At 30.4% G+C, this 19,083-nt stretch overlaps 1 protein-coding gene across 1 annotated transcript in view; it reads left to right on the top strand.

The window, feature by feature from the left end:
- kn (EBF transcription factor knot) overlaps window positions 1-19,083 on the top strand; it is a 137,651-nt gene that overhangs the window by 16,397 nt on the left and 102,171 nt on the right. Inside the window, exons 3-4 of the mRNA XM_014419477.2 lie at window positions 6,856-6,919; window positions 12,811-12,866. Of these exons, the coding sequence (XP_014274963.1) occupies window positions 6,856-6,919; window positions 12,811-12,866 (120 nt within the window). The remainder of the gene's footprint in view (window positions 1-6,855; window positions 6,920-12,810; window positions 12,867-19,083) is intronic.

The following is a 19,083-nucleotide window of genomic DNA, read 5'->3' as shown; positions in this document are numbered from 1 at the left end:
TGACGATAACATTATAAAACTTAAATATTTGATTATAATGTTGATACCAGTGAATGAGGTTGATATAACCCTTGAAAAAAAAAGTAGAAATTTTAATATCTTTCTTACTTTCATAAAGTTGATTGTTAATGAGGCGTAGAAAGTTGACCGTAGATTACTGATTGGAGAAGATTTATTGATTTTGAAAACTCCATCGGTCAAGCAAATTTAAATTTAAATGATAATAATGACTTTAATAGTTTTAATTAGTTACATGATAAATTCTGAGTTATTCACAGATTACCAATCGTTGCCGGTTTGCTTGAACCATTACGATTTGGACGAGACCGCTTCTAATTGTTTTCCACAATTTTGGTCTGTGTTTCTTAAATCACTCAAAACAATAACAAAACCGTCTTTGACCAGAAGGCCTAGATAAGGCTAAATACAGATATTTATATTAGTCAGAATTTTTTAGACAAATATGAATAAATGAAATTATAGATAACATAATAAGAGATGTAAACATTAAAATATTTATTTCTAATAAAGATTAAAGGTTATTTACACATTCATCATTGGACGATTTATTGAAACTGCCGATGTACTACTCCAGGCTTGAGTAGAAATAGATTTGAAGTGAGGGAAGATCCTTGCGGGTCCCGACTGAATAAGACGGGGGAGGATCCGATGTAGGGGGTAAAGCCGACGACAATAAAGAGGAAGAATGAGTGTAAATCTAAAGAGGGGAGAACTTGGCGGGGTAAATTGTTTGCTCGGCGGCGTAAATATACAAGCTCGATACTGCCAGGATGATATCTGTTCTTTTGGCAAGCTCTTCAATTATCACAGTTTCTAGAAAGCTAGTGAGATCATGGCGTTAAAGATTCAGAGTAGGAATGGTTTTGATCTCATACTTCATAAAAAGAAGTTTTTTGCCAAAGATATAATTTAAATTATAAGTGTGGGTAGACACAAACCCACAAAAAAAGTACAATAGATGCTTATAATCCACAAAAAGGAGAAACATTGGAAAAAAATTAAGAATTATAACCAGATATTATAAATTTGAAATGCATATAAAAATACAAGCCATCTTTCATTGATCTTTTACAATGATAAATTAAAATCTATTTGTAAATTGAAGATGTTTCGGGTGCGGTCAAAGAAAAGCTCAAATAGTGATTAAACTATATAGATTGAGCCAACGTTTCGCCCCATGTTGCAGGGAATCGTCAGGGATAAACAAAGATACAATAACGTAAATGAGGTAAGCTTAAATGAACAATGTAAATGCAAAATTAAATAGATGTACGATGAAACGTAAAAAATAAATAAGAATAATACAAGGTTATAGACAATTAATGAAAACGTAACTAATAAATAAATAATGAATAAAAGAAAAAATATAAAATACAGTAAAAACTAAGAGATGGAAAAAGGTGATAAGAATAAAATAAAAAATGAAGGAAGATAATGAACAAGACAGAAAACGTACCTTTCAGACTAGAAGTCTTACCAAAAGTGAACTGTTGACAGGATGATATAGAGAAGTACAGGGGATTGACGGTTAAAGTAAGTTACATTTGAAAATAATAGTAAAGTAAAAAGTATAGAAAATTAAATAAAATATAAAAAATAGGCAAACATTAAATGATAATATACATAATGGGGGGGGGGGGTAGTTCATTTTTTCATTCAATTCACTTTTAAGCAAGCATCAACGATTCTGTAATTTTCAATTTTCTTTATCAAAATACTTATATTTTATTTCCGATTTTCACATTAGATATTCGAATGAACGTTTTGGAAGTAGAGCGGTAGGTATGGTCACAAAAATAGTACGGTTTAGATATGAAAACATTCAGGAAATAAATCATTACGATACCCGCTAGAACATGTTGGCGACCATGATTCAGCCACGAGTTTGTAGATCGCCTCCGATAAACTGAATACGTCAGAGACCAACAGACTGCCACCAAAAAAAAAAAAAATGACATATGAGATAGCTATCGGTAAAAAAGTATGGACGAACAGGAGCGATATCTATGTCAGAAGTGGCCTTATCTTGATTCAAAGCCTGTATAAACTGAACAGTGTACTAATTTAATGCTTCACTGAGATAACAGGTAATGCAACTGACCAGCAACTATATCTATCTAATCCAACTGATGATAATGGCCACTTGATGCTGGCCTATCTATGTGCCCTATCGAGGGCTTTGTTAATATCCATGCAGATCACCGCCTCGCGATTTATCGGCTCTTCCCATAGTCGCAGGTATTAATTGCTAAGGATATGATTGTCGCAATTACTCACTATATATATGATAGTAAAAATCATCAATGCCCATATTACCAATATATTACTGTCGGTCAATATTACTTGAATGATAGCAATATGATATAGTGAAAATACCTATCGCAAAAAAAAATATATACATACGAAACCGAAATCCAGATAACCCGATATATTGACTACAAAGTGGATTATTTTCTTACTTATAGAAGAGACAAATAGAACTTCAAGATATAGCCTTATCCATCAAACTGGGCTCACCAACAGCTGTCCACAACCACAAACTTTTGAGTCATCATTCGAAAAAATCGTCTCAGCTAATTTAATAAGGGCTTACTTACTCTAATATATTTTTCAGAAATATCGAATTTAATTTCTCCTTGTTTCTCACGAGTATCGAGCACTCTGAAAAAATTGTTTTAAATATTCACTTAAAACTTGAAGTAGGACCTTGACGCAGTTTGTCAAGTTATCCACATACTTGCTGACGTTCACACTCGCTGAACTCTCTAAATTAACTGAAATCTGTATTCATCGGGTATCATCAGTTGAATTTCTAGGCAGCGTAGAATTGTGCATTGAAAATTGTGGTTAATCAAACGCTGTAAGTTACAGTTCTGACCGCAAAAAATTGAGAAATAAGGGCCATAATGGCAATGCTCTTGTCACTTATGTTTTCATCTTAATGTCGCAACCTATTTGTTCTAAAAATAAGGAACATTTTTGTGTATATATTCTGACCTATAATAGAATAATATGTTCTATTTATATTTGAAAAAAAACTTCAACAGTATCTTATAGTCGAGAATAGAACAGGACAGGACTATGACTTATTAAGGAAATTTTCTATAACAAAGTAATATTTCAGCAGTAAAAGAAAAAAAATTACTTTCAGATACAATACAAAGATATTATGGTTAACCAACAATGGCCGATCTATTTGGGTCTTTTAATTATTATTACTCTAAATTTAAATCTTTAAACTATTTTGACTTTAAATTGTCTTTTATGTAATTTCAAGAATCTGACATTCAGTTCAGAAGTCCAGTCAGGATTTTTTTTTAGGCGTACTTATCATCTCTAGGAAGGCTTAGAAGTTAAAAAGTTAGAAAGGTTTACACTACTAACTAAAGGTTTACTATTTATAATAGTTGATGAACATTTTTGGGTATGTTATAATTTAAGATTAGTATAAAGATTCCAATCTTCTTTAGCTCACAACATAACTAAGAAACCTGAGTCCGAAATGGACAGTGCAATAACATTCAGGTGGTACCCTTTCTTGAATGTAGTCGAGAATGTTAATCATATAAGTGTTCAGCAATTAGCTATCTATTAATAGTTATATAAGCTATGAATGATAAACAAAAAAAGACAATAAAATAAATAAAAATTGTCACGTTGTATAAATACACATTCATAAGGTATAATGAAAGTATGAGTCAACTAAAGAAGTAATATATTGCCTAAGTTATTTTAATTAAATTGGACAGAAAAAATATCTGATAAAATTTAACGTATGAAGAATAATTTTTTATTTAGGTTTTACAGAAAATAGTTTGAGCATTAACAAATCACAATTAATAAATTATGATTAAAATTAAAATTAATAAGAATCTTCCTAAAAACATTCTATAATAATGAATATAAAAATTAAAGGTAACTGCATAATATGAATCACTCTAAAACTAATTTATAAATTTAAATCTAAAAAAAGATATAAATAAACACTTCTTAAAAAGTATATAAGAATATATCAATTTTATATTTCATATATAAAAATATTATTATATTCATTTTATTCATCTTGTATCGGATGTATCTTAAAACATAGTTTCTTTTTTCACCATATATTTGTTTCGGAATGCAGGAAATATAAGGAAAAATACCTATTCTAGGATTTTTTAAAAATATTTTTATATATAAACAAAAGTGCGATCAAGCAATTTATTTTTTGTAACTTGGAAAGCTCACTCAATGAAATAAAACATTAATACTCCAACACACCCCTCTTTGATAAATAGCCTGCCAATTATGAGATCCCAGTAACGAGAGACGATGAGGGGTCAGTCAAGTATCCCAGTTTTTTCATTATTTTTTTTTTTTTACCTAAAACGATATCCTTTTTATTACACGCGCCGTATTTTTGCTAACGTTCCCAATTAGTCACGATTCCATTCAACACATTTTTTTGTACAAGAGGAAGTGATGAATAGCTGACGGAGGCTTACTTTATTTTTACTGACTGAGGAAATACATTCACTCGTCCAATACTACTTCATTGCTCATCCACCATAATTAAATAAGTTTGAAAATATAATTCACACAAGGCTTTGCCTCTTTAAGGGATGATTAGGATGATCCATTCAAATAATTTGTTATAAATATTTTTTAATTTTACCCATCATTATATCTTTAATATTACTCAATTTTATTTTTAAATAAAATGCTTGTCAGCACGTTATATGTATGACATAGCTGCTCATATTTACATTTGAAGATTAAAAATAATTAATAAATAAATTAAAAAAAAAAATCTGACTCAATACTTAGTAAAAGACAATCTGGACGAAAGAATCCCTCTCCTTTGGAAATGAATTACGTCACATTTGCATTGGGTTCTAATTTCCGATCCGGTAGTTCTCGATTTTCGGAAGAAATTGGAAGGAAAACGTACACATCCACACGTACACATGGGATCGCTTGGCTACAATTGACCGTACAGAGTCCTGCACAAGACCCAATATACCCCGATCAAACTCTTTTGTTTTCATTCTGATATAGGAGTTCGATGCATAGAGGGGGAAACGTTTAACCTCCAGTACGTGAGCCGCTGAATGCTCAAATGGTGTCAAAGTCAAACCAAGAGACATTTTCAAAAGAACAGCATTTTCTTTCTTTAATATAATAAGTTAAATCAAATATAGAGCATTATATAAGAGTTTCTTTATTTTTATTATATATAAACCTTTTTTATTTTTATAACTGTGGATGACTTTTGGATCCGCCACGATTTTTATGCGCCATCATTTCCACCCATATCAGTGCTAAGAAAAAGAAATATGATATGAAAATTTTATGAAATTATTTAATTTATTAATATCTTTATGATGACAATAAATTAATGAAGTGGAATAATAAGGGAGAATACGATAAAACTTAGATTTTTCTTAATGCTTATTTATTTATTTTTTTTTAACGACGATAAATAATAATAATAAGATATAACCAATATAAATAGTAAGATATAATTATTCTAGAATAAATAGTTATTCCTCACGCATAAATAAATTGATCCCAATAACCTCTACAATCCAGGGCCAAACGTTTAATTTGCATATCTCAGTACGGCCCTACAAAACCACTTACAGCTGGACTGAGTTTTCTGGCCGTTGTTGTATGAATAAAATAATTCCCTGCGGGTAATCTGTGATCTGTATATTTTGCGAGACGGGAATAAATATCACTACTCCAGGGCTGGCTAAACGATTCTACTTTTTAAAAGGCTTGTCTGGGTCCCTGTTATAGCTACCAATTCAATTAGTTATGTCGTCCATTTTAGATCTCTTGGCAGTTTATTTTTGTTTCCTATTACTTAATGCTTTATAATATCCCATACAATCCTTTGATTCATTAATATAAAGTCATTTAGATTTACTAATTAATGCAAAAAATATTATCCCTACGCATTATAATAATCCAATACAATTTTGGAATGTAATAATTTTGAAATTGATGTAGGTAATTATTTAACACTTAATGCTTCAGGCAAAACGTTGTCTTAAGCAGACCCGTGTCAGAAGATACATACATTATCAGCTCGATTTCCAAAATTAACGACCTCCATGCCAGTTATGCCAGGGGAAGACAATGGCCTAGGGAATTGTACATTAATAATCCCTTTAAAGGTAACAATCAGAGGTACTATGGGTAGTGCGTCCGATTAAGAGCTATTAATAATGTGTTAAAAATAATTAACGTAAGACCCATGGTCTTTTAAAGTAACTATGACATAAAATAAAAAAAGCGGCGAGTGGTAACATTTAATAACTTAATTTTTTTTAGTCTACTATTCCTAAGTTAAAATTTAAAAAAAAAAGAACTTTTAACACAAATTTCTTTAATTAACCAAAAAAAGTACAAACATTAAATTTAGTACTTGTAAATAGAAATTGAAAACATGTTATTTCCAATAAATCACAAAAATGTATATTATGAGTATAAATATATTGGAATTAAAACCTCTTATAAATGCGATTGTTCTGAATAAAAAAATAAAATAAAATAAGGATTTAAATAAATATTTATTTACTGTAAAAGAGATCGGTTCGTATTGACATTTGTGATTCTTATTATGACATAACTTAAGTGAATTATATTTATTTTAAAATTTAGTTTTAAACTATTTAAGAGTATCGAAAATGCAAGATGGCCCACTTGTGTATAATGCACATTACAAATATTATGTAAATCATTCATATGAATCTTTATCTGAGATTTTATTACATAGAACATAATTAATACTTCAAAAATTCATATATTCTCTCAACATTGCACTAATTAATTTTTTTTTCTCAGGAAAATGAAACGCAAAAAACGAACAACGGAATCCAATACCGACTACAGCTCCTGTATGCAAATGGTAAGGTATTAGAATTGAATTTTAAATAGAAATATTAACATTATTTTCAAATAATATGAAATAGCCTATGCTATTTCACTTTATTTTTAATTTTGCTTTTTATTTATTTAGTAGTTTTCTTTTTATTATTCTATTTCTTATTTTGCTATAGTTTAATTTATATATTTGTAAATATCGAGTGATTGAGCTCTATGATCGCCATTAGCATTTTATATAAACATAAGAAAGAGTGTAATATTACAAAAAAAAAGAAAACCAAAATCTCTGTGGCCAGGTTCGAGTACGGCTTTTACAAATAATTACTTATTCTATCATATTAGGCATAAATCGACCTTGAGGTTGGGAGACCCTCCTGGAAAAACCTTTAAAAGGCTGGTGGAGTGGGTACTCTTTAATTGAGGAAAAATCTAGTGGTTAAGCTTGACCATATCACCTTCTGCACAACCATTGGTCTAGGAGTAGTACAGGCTTAAAATGTAATGAAAACCTTTTATAGGTTGTAGTGTTTTTTTTTTTTTTAATATATGTTGTTTTATAAAGAATATATGCTAGTATAGTAAATATTACATCATACAGTTCTCAATAAAGATTTGTTGTATAACAAACGAATGGAGGAATTATATAATCTAAATATATTACACAACAAAGCTACTTCACAATGCTGCCGTCTTCTGTAACTTATTTTCGCTGGCAGACCTGTTCTGGAGTAAAACGATCTTAAATGTTTTCCTAAAACAAAATTATTTTATTTTTGTGATTTATTCCATGTTGTCGTGTTAAATCTACATTTTTAGGTTTCCAATCTATGTTCAAAATACTGAATTAACCTACATTGCCAATATTTTTTTTTTTTAATTTCAACAATCTTGTTCCAACTTTCTAAAGTTTAGAAGGGAAGTACTAAACCTCCCCGGCTGTGATGGGTTTTCTGTTTTCTTAAAATAATTGATATTTTAAAATTATTACGGGAAACTAAGTATTGCCACAGTGAATAATTTAGAAATATCTGTTCTGAAATGGAGAAGGATTAATTTCAACTCAACTGCGATGGTAAGTGGCTACAACAGATTTTTACGTTTAAAAATGCTCCTATAAGCATCCTAGATCCTGATTTGCATGAATAGCAGACCCTAGAGAAGTGAAGCCGTTGTCGCTATCGGAAAGGCTGACCGTTGGCTAATGGGATATTAATAATTCAAGCCGAAGGAAGGCTGTAATCCAGAATCCAGGGACCTGCAGATATTTAAGGCCATAATCTCGGTCATTTGGTCTCAACGATCTTGGATAAATCCGAAAGGTCTGCTAATGGTCCCAGGTTGGTTTTCAACATAATCCGTTCCCCGGAGGACCATTTAAAATCCATATACTCCTCCTCTTTCCAGACTTCCTTTCATTGACCACCTCTGGGAATTGATTTCCATTAATCAATAAAATAAAACAATGCCATTTAACATAAAATATTAGTCCCAAATTATTTATACTACAACAAGAACGCACTCTGTATTACCATTTAATGTAAAAAGTGTTAAATTAAATCAGTCGATTAACATTGCCAGGTCAACAAAATCGATTTTTTTATGATGAGTATCTTTATGTTCTTTGGTTCGCTGAAACCGAAAATGAACACCGTTTTCATCATCATTTACAAATTTTCACGAATTCATGATATATAATACCAGTTTTGTAGCACTCAAATCAAGAAAATCGTTCATAGCACTTAATGTTCTCAATCGATTAACTTCAAATTTGTATAGTATCTAAAGAACTTCATAATATACTAGATGCCGCAACTGGAAATAACGGAGTTCATTTTCAGTTTCAGTCCACCAAAAACATTAAGATAAGCAAAAATTACTAAATTTAATTTTTGCTATTAGATCTGTGTCATTTTTATAATTAAATTTACAAAACATTTTATTTAGTATGCCGATGTGCATGATGATAACAGTGATATGAAGATTTTTAGATTTGTTATGCTAGGGAATTTATAGAACGAATTTCGAGTCAGATATGGAATTACTTCTCACTATACTCAATTTCAAAATTCTCTTGAATTTACAGATTTATAATAACCTAATACTAGCACTGTATGCAGCATCACTCCTTTGAAGTAGTTCTGAAAATATTGTATGATGTTACAAAAATATCAGAAAGAAATATTGATAAAAACTATAAATCTAAAACAATACATATTTAAAATACATTGAATTGAAGTTATTATATCCTAAAAGTGTTGATATATTAAGACGCATTAATTAAAGACGTAATAAGTTCAGTTCTAAATATTATGTCCCTAAGTTATCGTAAGAATTCTCTTTTTAAAAGCCTAAACCCTTTAATACTTATAATAAAGTAGAGATATAAATAAATAACTTTCTAAGAAACTAAACTAGATCGAACAAACAATAAATTGATTATTTAACTTTATTAATTTATTTAGAGGATGAACAATAGTCATGCTATATTACAAAAATATTTTAAATGTTTATTAGTCCTAAGTTAATGCGTTAAAACACCAGTTAAAAGTTGTAAAAAACGTTTAGTTACTAAAATTTCAAAATTAGAATCAACTTTAAAAAACGCGTAAAAATTTACACCCATAATTAGCAGAGTTTGGTAATTTTTGAAATAAGTTCTGAGATTACCTCTTGATTTGATTTCTCCAATTCGCGTCAACTTTTTTTTTCTAACGAACTTTTTGCAAATTTTGTCAATAACTCATTTATGTTTCAAATTTTATTATAAGATTTTAAGAATAATATCTTGTCAAGCAGATTTGTGAAAAAGGTATTTATAAATAAAACTAGCTAAGTTACAATGAAAACAATTTCTAGTAATTAATGGTTCATTTATAACTAAAAAGGTACTGTGCTACACAGGCCCACTACAAGGATCCGTGTTCCAATCCGGCTGTGGTAGTTTTTTATTTTATTAATTATTTATTCTGTTTCTATAGCCGTGAGTCAAGTCCGTGTTTCAGAGAAGTCTCTGTAGTCCACCCAGCCTCATAAAGTGAGTATCCTTAATTGGGGAGAAATCTGGCGGTCGAGTGTGATTCGGACAAGGTCACCAACTTGCACAACCAATGGTCTAGTACCTCCTTACTAATTTCCGAAACCGTAATCCTTCACGGGTTTAAGCAGTACAGATTTGTTTATAAATGGTTTATTAATAAATAAACATTGAATTTTTGGCCAGCTTTATTGTTAATATAATAATCAATAATCAAATAACATTTAGAAGGTATATTTACAGCTAGCTAAATGGAAATAAATCTAATAATAGTAAGCATGGTACATGGTAAAGCTAAATGAACCGGTAGGTTGGTTCAGTGCCGATATTACCAACAATTTTAGTCAACAATATTCAGTCAAATTCTCAATCGACAGTGTCTAAGATAAATGATCCCCCAGCTACATCTCGGTCTGATTTCGGACTTTATTCTGTCGGTTTCAAATGATAAACCTATCAGATCGTTGCCCGGCCATATCTCTTTTCATATCTATTTCAGTCTCAGCAATACTGTAACTGGAATAATAACAAATATACTTTAGAAAAAAATATTGTAATATAATCCAGAACGACACTCAAATACCAGAAAATATACCCCAGAAAGTGTAGGAAATACTGAAAAAGTGGATGGTGGATTCGCCGACAGTGCGGTGTGAAAAGGAAGTAGTGAATGATTGACGAGCAAGCTAAGGATCCCTTAACACGATAAATAGTTGAGAGCGTTAGGGCGTCCTATGGGGCATTGTCTCTTAAACACAAAGGCGGCGTTTATTTTTCAGGGCGATCCTAACATGGAAATATTCATCATTCAATTAACCCCAAGTCTTTCCATACTGCAAGGTTTTAGAGAATGGCTGGTGCAAGTTCAAAGAAAACACACCAATATACTACTCGTTTGCAACATTAATAACACCACTCTCCCCTCTCACTTCCCCCCTACCCAAAAAAAGTATCAAAAGCAATCAAATAAAAAAAAGCAATCAAACATCAATCCAGTGCAGTTTTTTTTATTTCTTTCAGAAAAAAATGTAGAGTACTTGTGTCAGTTTGAATGATAAAAATCGTGCTAGAATAAGCCTATTGTTTATCAACATGGAACATATTATTAGGAAAAACAAATAATAAAAAGCCTATAATAATTGCCTGAGCTGTGATACCTTGCAATTTACAAAACTGCAATTCGATTTTTGAACGATTAGAAAAATCTGGTGCGATGCCCATAACGGAACTTTCACATCCTGGGATAAGAACATTTATAACATTTTTTTTTATTTTTCTGTTATTAAGAAAATTCATATTTTAGGATTTCTCAAGGTGAGAACGAATATCAACTCCGTTCCTGCCAAAAATACCAAAGTTTAACAAAATATAACAAAGAAATGATGAATAATTGCGATTGGGAGAAATTAGATACTCCCGGCTGTCTCCAATATCCCACTCTCTAACCTGCTTATTTCTTCTTCAGGCAACTATTAAATTCTTTAATAGTTAATTATGTTCTTTAATAGTTATAGTTAATTAAATTAAATTCTTTAATTATAAACGTCGGCATAAAATAAATAAATATGGTTTTGTTTATTTATGTTGTTCTTTGCTGACCGCACCCCCCGACAAACTTCTTCAAGTATTAAATTCTTTCATAGGTCATATTTTTCCATTTTTTTTTTTTTATAGTTAAAATTTTAAAAGGTTAATTATTTGAAATAAACAAAATTGAAGGTACTTTAGAGGAAGATGTTCTTTAAATTTGCCATTCAAGCCCTGTTAAGCTATTTCAATGAAGATGAAATCTAGCTGTTACTATAGATCATTTAATTTCTCTCTGATTCACCGAGTTTGATCAAAATATTTTGAGCAGTTTTTGAGAAAATCATTTCTATAAAGTGGCACTTCCACTTCCACGAATAATTCTAAAAATATTACATCACCATTTTATAGGGTATCTATACATTATTTTCTGACTGACAATTCTTTCTAGGTTTAAGTGATCATTATTTTTATTTTTTATTATAATTATAAATATCTTTTCGGATTTACAAGGATATGAATTCGGATCATAGCTTCGATATGGAATTAAACATATAATTAACGAAAAATACCCGATAGGTAGGACACATCAATCAATCTATAGTTTAAATCTATTAATGAAATTGTTAAATTTAATTTTCATACATACAGTAAGGACGTGGTAGAACACTACAATCTGGATCGGTATATCTGAAAAAAAAAATTGATTAGACAATGCAGACACCAATATTCAATGTGAAAATAATTAGATTTAATTTTACCATATTTGTTTGATTGATAATTTATTGATAGACATGAGTATATAAAGGGTGTGACAGGATTGGAGGACCACAGATCAATTAATAAGATTTCATAAATCATTTGAAACAAAAGAGAGTTCTTTTAAAACATGGCCCGACTCGCAACAGAATAGATGTTGAATGAAAATTTATGTGGTTTAAATTCACTAATAATATAAATCTATCACAATGGGGCTTATTTATTTTTTTTATAAATCACGGTGTAATGTTGAATGGTATTCTCAGTGCTTATGTTTGGCTAATGACAGTCCACTTCTAGAAAAACTTCTATATTTAAAAAGTTATTGTTTTGTAAAAATTAAAATCGAGGATTAATTTGGGATTTTCTAGATTTGGTTTCTAAGTTGTCAAAAAAATTTGAGATTTTCATTTGAAATAGACTTGATGTAGATTGAGATTGAAGTAGACTTAGTCTTTCTTAAAACCATTTGAAGGGGCTTTCAATTCATGATTTAACGAAATAAAAGTCTTTGCGTTATTTATTCGATTAAAAATCCTCTTCTAATGGTTTTAATAACTATTTATTGATTATAATGTTGAATTATGTTTCAGGTGTACGGCAGGAGCAGGATATTTTCGTACGGCTCATTGATTCCGTTACCAAACAGGTGAGGGCCAGTATATATATTTTATTTGAGAAGTAATTTTTCTCCAGTTATTATTTATAAGTTTACATAAAGATTTTATAAGTTCCTATAATTTCAACAAACTGGTATGTGCTGCACCCTCAATGTAATAACACAAAACTTTAATCTTCCAAAAAATTGATTTTAAAACATATTTATTTTATATTTAACCTCATTTTTGCTTAAAAACGTTAAAAAGTAAAGTAAGAATTTTTCATTATGAATCAAGATTTAATAGTTTAATAGGATAGTAAGAAAAAATTAATTTAATATAAAATAAAAATCTTTGAAATTCATTTGATTTTTGAGAAAGTTAGTGCTGCATTGAGAGTGAAGCCTGCTGCATCACGACAATCCAGTAACAATATTGGGTGTAGAGTTCAATCAGGAAGTTGTTTTGTTTTTTAAATAAAAGTTAGAGACCCCATACTGATGTGGATAGCATCTCACTCAGCTGTCCGGTTTTGAGATTTCAATTTGTATAGTTCTAGTGATCTCTCTGGAAGGTATGTTATAAGCCAATCGGCTTCAAAAAATAAAGAATATTAAAACTGAAAACCAGGGAAATATAATTAAATAACATTTCTCTTTTTTTTATATATTAAATTTTATTTGTAGTTTGGAGAAATGATATTACATCTCTAAAGAGAATGCTAGACCACACCACAAATCGAGAAAAGCTTGACATGTGATGAAGGGTTTAAACATTAGTAAAATAACAAAAAAAAAATTAAATCAACTTAAAAAATGGTACATACATAATAAATTTTAATATTCACCGTCTGGAAAGGGCAAAAGAAGTTGGAAATTAAAGTATAATAAGACCTATTATAGAATAAATGCAAGCATGACTTTGAAGGGTTTTGATATATAGTTAATACAGAGAAAAACTAATTTTAGCGCTAAATAAACATAACGTCAGTTCTACTTTATGTATTACAGAACATATATCGGTCCTATTCGAATTTTTTTTTAATTTTATAAAATGTCAAAAACTTAGTTTCGGTGACAAGTTCACAAAGATGTTTTTATTTCACTTTCAAGTTTCAATCTAAGATATTGAGACGTGAATCTAGCTTTGAGAAAATATTACTGTTAACAAAGTTGAAGGAAGCGGAAGATGGGGGTTGTGGTATGAAGGTAACCAAGCAGACACACACGGTCCGCCATGACGGATAGCATGTTCCATGATTAAGTTTTAGCCGTTGGAATTGGTCTAACTCCAGTTCTCCTAATTCCTTACCCTTTACCCTCGCCTAATCCTGTTCCGGAGCTATCTTCTCAACTCTTATTCCTCCCCTCTCTTTCCTTTCATTCAGCTAATATACGGTACATATATCGACCGGCATGAAAATAATTGAAATTCTAAAAGAAAAGATGGAATAGATTTTATGAAAAAAACAAAAGATAGAAATTAAAAAAGGAGTAACGAAGGACACAAAAGACAAATGCCGTTGCGTGTCCATAACAACCTAACCTTAAGTTACCTGAAACTTAATCTAAACTATCTTTATGGAATGAAAAATAGATGACATTTAAATATTAAACAGACAGTTATGGCATAAATCCTTGATTAGATAGGAGTATAAATACATGACTAATGAAACAATTGAATTTTGTTTTGAAAAATGTTACTATTCATAGACGTAACCATTTGATATTTTATAGAGAAAGATTCTATTTTTCAGTGTGCATGAAAGAATGTTTTATTCTTACCCGAAGAACTTTCAATATTTGAACTTAAAAAAAAAATTAGTTTATTTTATTAACATAAGTAAAAGACAAATATATTTTAATGGGTACATCGTTGTCAGTTTTCTTTCCATAATAGTAATAATAATATTCTTTATTTATTCTAGGACTAGTCCCACTTGAATAATATTACAGGCATCGGCAAGAGGTATTAGTGCCTTAGAGTATGATACAAAATTTAAAAAATAAACTTATAGAATATAGTTTATAAGTATAACTAAACTAATAAATTGGAGAAGATAAAAAATAAACAACAGTTAACAGAATATGAAAAATAAAAAAAAATAAAAGAGATATTGGAAAGGATCAAAAGAGACAAAACCATATTCTTTCCCGAAAATCATAGCGTGGCTAAGTTCTAATAACATAAATGAAAAAAATCAAACATAGATGAAATAAAAATAATTAACAAAAAGGAACAATTATTGTTTATATAAATATTTGCAAATATAAAAGAAAATGAAAACATCAAAAGTAGAAAATTAATTAAAAATTAATAATTAATAAATAAGAAGAAAAAAAAATCCACTAACAAATCATAAATCTTAAGATATATTCTAATAACAATAAAAGAAGAGAAAAAAATATATATATATAAGAGTACATAGATATCCACAGAGACTATAACGATCCAATAATATTTATTATATATATAAATTATTGACTGTATAATTTCAAATTATGAAGAAGATAGTCATGGTTGCGGTTAAAAGAGAAATAGAAATAGTTTACAACTATTTATTTTCCAACTTCTCGCCCCTTTTCTTAGGGCTACATCAGGGCTGTTCAAGTCGATACCTTCAGAGACTTTGAAGTTACCGACTTGAACATCTCTACTGAAACCTTACAAAGTGGAGCGCAAAGTCGGAAAATAAATAGTTTAAACTATTTCTATTTCTTTTGTGACTACAACCCTGACCATCTTCTTCATAATTTTATAATATTTATGTTACATTGTATCTATCTTTCTATCATTTTACAATTTTGGTTAAAGCTTTTAATGTTATTTTTTGTGGGAATTGGATGGACACTAGGTAATTAAAAATACGGTTGGAAGGTTATTAGGTACTATAGAAATTAAAAAGTTAATGGCAACCTCCGTCTGCCATTAACGGTATTTTATTATTTAAATTTGGAATCAGCTGTAGAAAAGATAGACTAAATGTCAACGAAATTTCGATCATTGTAGGATTCTGCTGGGGTGTCCTGATTAAATAGAACAAACAACAACAATCACTCAGTAAATGGTGATTGTTGCTCTATGTAATCAATCATTGACCAAGTTTAACTATTAGCATAAAAACAAGCGCTGTTGTACTTTCACTATTCTGAAATTACCTCTACTAGAGATACATGTTATATAACTAGCCAACGTTTCCCCAATGGAAGTATCATCGGTACGGACAAACGATTACACATTCCACATCAACAGTTCAGAAAAAAATCCAACAAGAAAGAGTGCCTAGCTCCAAAACACCTCAACATATAATGAGTTCTCAATAACATAAAAAAATATATAATGTACAATGTGCGGATTAAATAAAATTAAACATAAAAGAAAAAACGTTTACAAAATTGAAAACTTCTAAAAAAACAAGGCTTCTTGCTTTATTTCATGTCTTTTTGTTTATATTATGTTATTTGCCTTTATCTGTTTATTATGCTTGAATTGGCGAAATGTTGAATAGTTAGCTATTTACTGTTTTTTTATAAACCTGAATTTTTGGCGGGAAATCTTATCCGAAAATAATATTTATCTTGTTAAAGAAAATAAAAATTAATAGTTAAGAACATCTACAGAAATTTCGCTAGCGGATAAAAGAGGGAGTAGGGAAGTTGAAGGCAGTGAACCAAAACAATCCATTAACCCTTCCCCGAGGTGTACCATCGCAATTAGATGGGTCGTTCAGGAGCAGGACAGTCGGCGGACAATCGATAGCCTCACTTAAATTATCCGCTTTAATCTGAATAAGAGGGAACCCCCTGCATTACCCAATTAAAATATATTGGTTCCACTCTCGGGGAGAGATTTTTACTCAATTACCTAACTGCTCCTCTCCTCCGTCTGTAAACGTCCCGATCTTCCCTCATCTCCATCGAATTACATTCTGTCCTCATCTGATTAGGACTTCCGCTTTCTTTTGATTATTTCTTCCAACGTTGAATCTCTAATTTTGTAATGGTAGCAACTCAAACATGAAACTATTTACTAAAATGGTCATGTCTCTCCATAGACCAATAACTTGTTTATTGGGTATTATGTCCTCAAATTGGTACAGACTGCTTCATCGGGTAGACAAATCACTGCCAATTGTAATTCTTGGCCTTTGAGGCACTAATTAAAATAAAATTACTAAACGTTAATGTAGCTCCGACGTAATTAGTACAATGGAAAATGAAAATTTGGTACACCGTAACACAACAAGGTTCTGTTCAGAGGGGTGCAAAAACCTTCAAGATAAGTCTAGCAGTATATGATGCTGAATAACTTGAGTCTGCCAACCGTGGTTCATTTTCGACCACTCGAGCATTGTGATCCTAAGTTTTCTAACGAAGTTCCTTCAGTTGTTCATAAAGCTGGTAATATTTCATCATATTTTCAGCAACAATTTCACAATTATTTTCGTCATTAGGAACTCTTTCAGGGTGTTTCAGGTTTAAGTATCCTAACTGAAAATATGAATTAAGGATTTAAAAAAAAAAGATAGAGTGCTAGCAATGGGTAGTTTCTCTACACGCTTGTAACACTCCAATTTAACTGAGATCAGATTTACTAAATGTATTATAATGTACAGTTGTAAATAGCAATAAATAAATATTAAAATAAATAATAAATTCCCTATGAAAGTAAGTCCGCTAACGCTTTGTCTAGTAGATATTAATTCTAAACATTGTATTTGTAATGAATTACTTAGGATATAATAAATAAATGAATATGTTTTCTAATTACATTATTCATGCAAAGTTCGTTTAAACGATCATGTTAAATATCGTTTAAAGTGATCCACCTTGAGATAGACTCGACATTTTTCTTCCGCAGCAGAAGTGGCTAAACGGAAAAAAAGGAGATATGTATTATAAATCGTTCAACATCATTTAACTTCTTTGAACAACATAAATGTTAACTCATAAAAAATTTTTTCTTTTGAGGTTAATGACTTCCAATTTAATGAAATTTTTATTAAAATTATCACCACATGGTACAACGTTTCGGGACCACTGTCCCATATTCATGCACCTTAAACCTCATAATTTCTGCTAGGAAATCATGTCACAATTTGTGCATCTTCACTACTCCTTAGTACAGCCATCACTGCCTTAGGAGTAGTCACAAATTGTGACATGATTTCCTAGAAGAAATTTTGAGGTTTAAGGTGCATGAATATGGGACAGTGGTCCCGAAACGTTGTACCACGTGGTGATAATTTTAATAAAAATTTCATTAAATTGGAAGTCATTAACCTCAAAAGAAAATTTTTTTATGTATTGACTCACCAAACTTCCTATAGAGATAATCCATAAATGTTAACGTTTACATTTCGTTAATTAAGTACTTTAACACTTATTATTGAATAATAATTTATTTATTAAAAATTTGGGACTTTTTATAGGTTTTTTGGTCTTGAAATCCTTAATTCATATTTTCAGTAAGGATATTTAACCCAGAAACACACTGTAGAATTTTCGACAGTTGTGCCCATTTGAGGTGCCGAAATTTTTAAGAGAAGGATCTGAGGGTAGTTACTGATTACTAAGAATTATTCCATAACATAGTTTTTGCAATAATTTGAATCTTTATTTTGATATCAGATAATTAATATGAATGAGTCATAGTTACTAAAGGAATCGATATTGCCTATATCTGTGAAATCGACTTCAATGATGGTGGTTACATCTAGGACAAGGTGATTAGAACCTCCATTATCTGATAAGGGCAGAGCTTTAGGGCGGGAACCGGTCAACCGCCGGAGGAACAAAAGCTAATCTGGGAGGCGGTGCGCTTCCGACCCCAATCTTGTTTAGCCTGTTTGCTCTGCCGACACGTGGGCTCTGTGATAACAGTCACGTGGTGGCCACGTGTCCCCTGGCCTACCGCCCTCCCAACCTCCTGTCTTTTTAATTACTTCCTCATGAAAAGCTCATTTCCATATAGCTCGGAAACTGTATGTAATGAGTCCTCGACTATGTTACGATCAATCAACTTGTTGCGTTACCTCCTCGTATCAATTTGCCACGGTAAGCCACTTTGATCGTGAACCATCGAGTACTAAGTACCATTTTCTTTCGATCCTATGGTTTTACAGTATTTTTTTTTAATTTCATATTTAGTGAATTAACTGAACACTAAAAAATTGAATTTCGAACCACAAACGATATTAAACATCAAAATTTTGGTAGTAGTATAATGAATAAATAAATACATTTTATTTTTAAACATAAGAAACAA

This window comes from Halyomorpha halys, unplaced genomic scaffold (assembly GCF_000696795.3).
Source record: "Halyomorpha halys isolate HHAL.00 unplaced genomic scaffold, Hhal_1.1 Scaffold239.1, whole genome shotgun sequence".
NCBI classification, from domain to species: Eukaryota; Metazoa; Arthropoda; class Insecta; order Hemiptera; family Pentatomidae; genus Halyomorpha; species Halyomorpha halys.
This window is presented reverse-complemented; position numbering and strand designations above follow the sequence as displayed.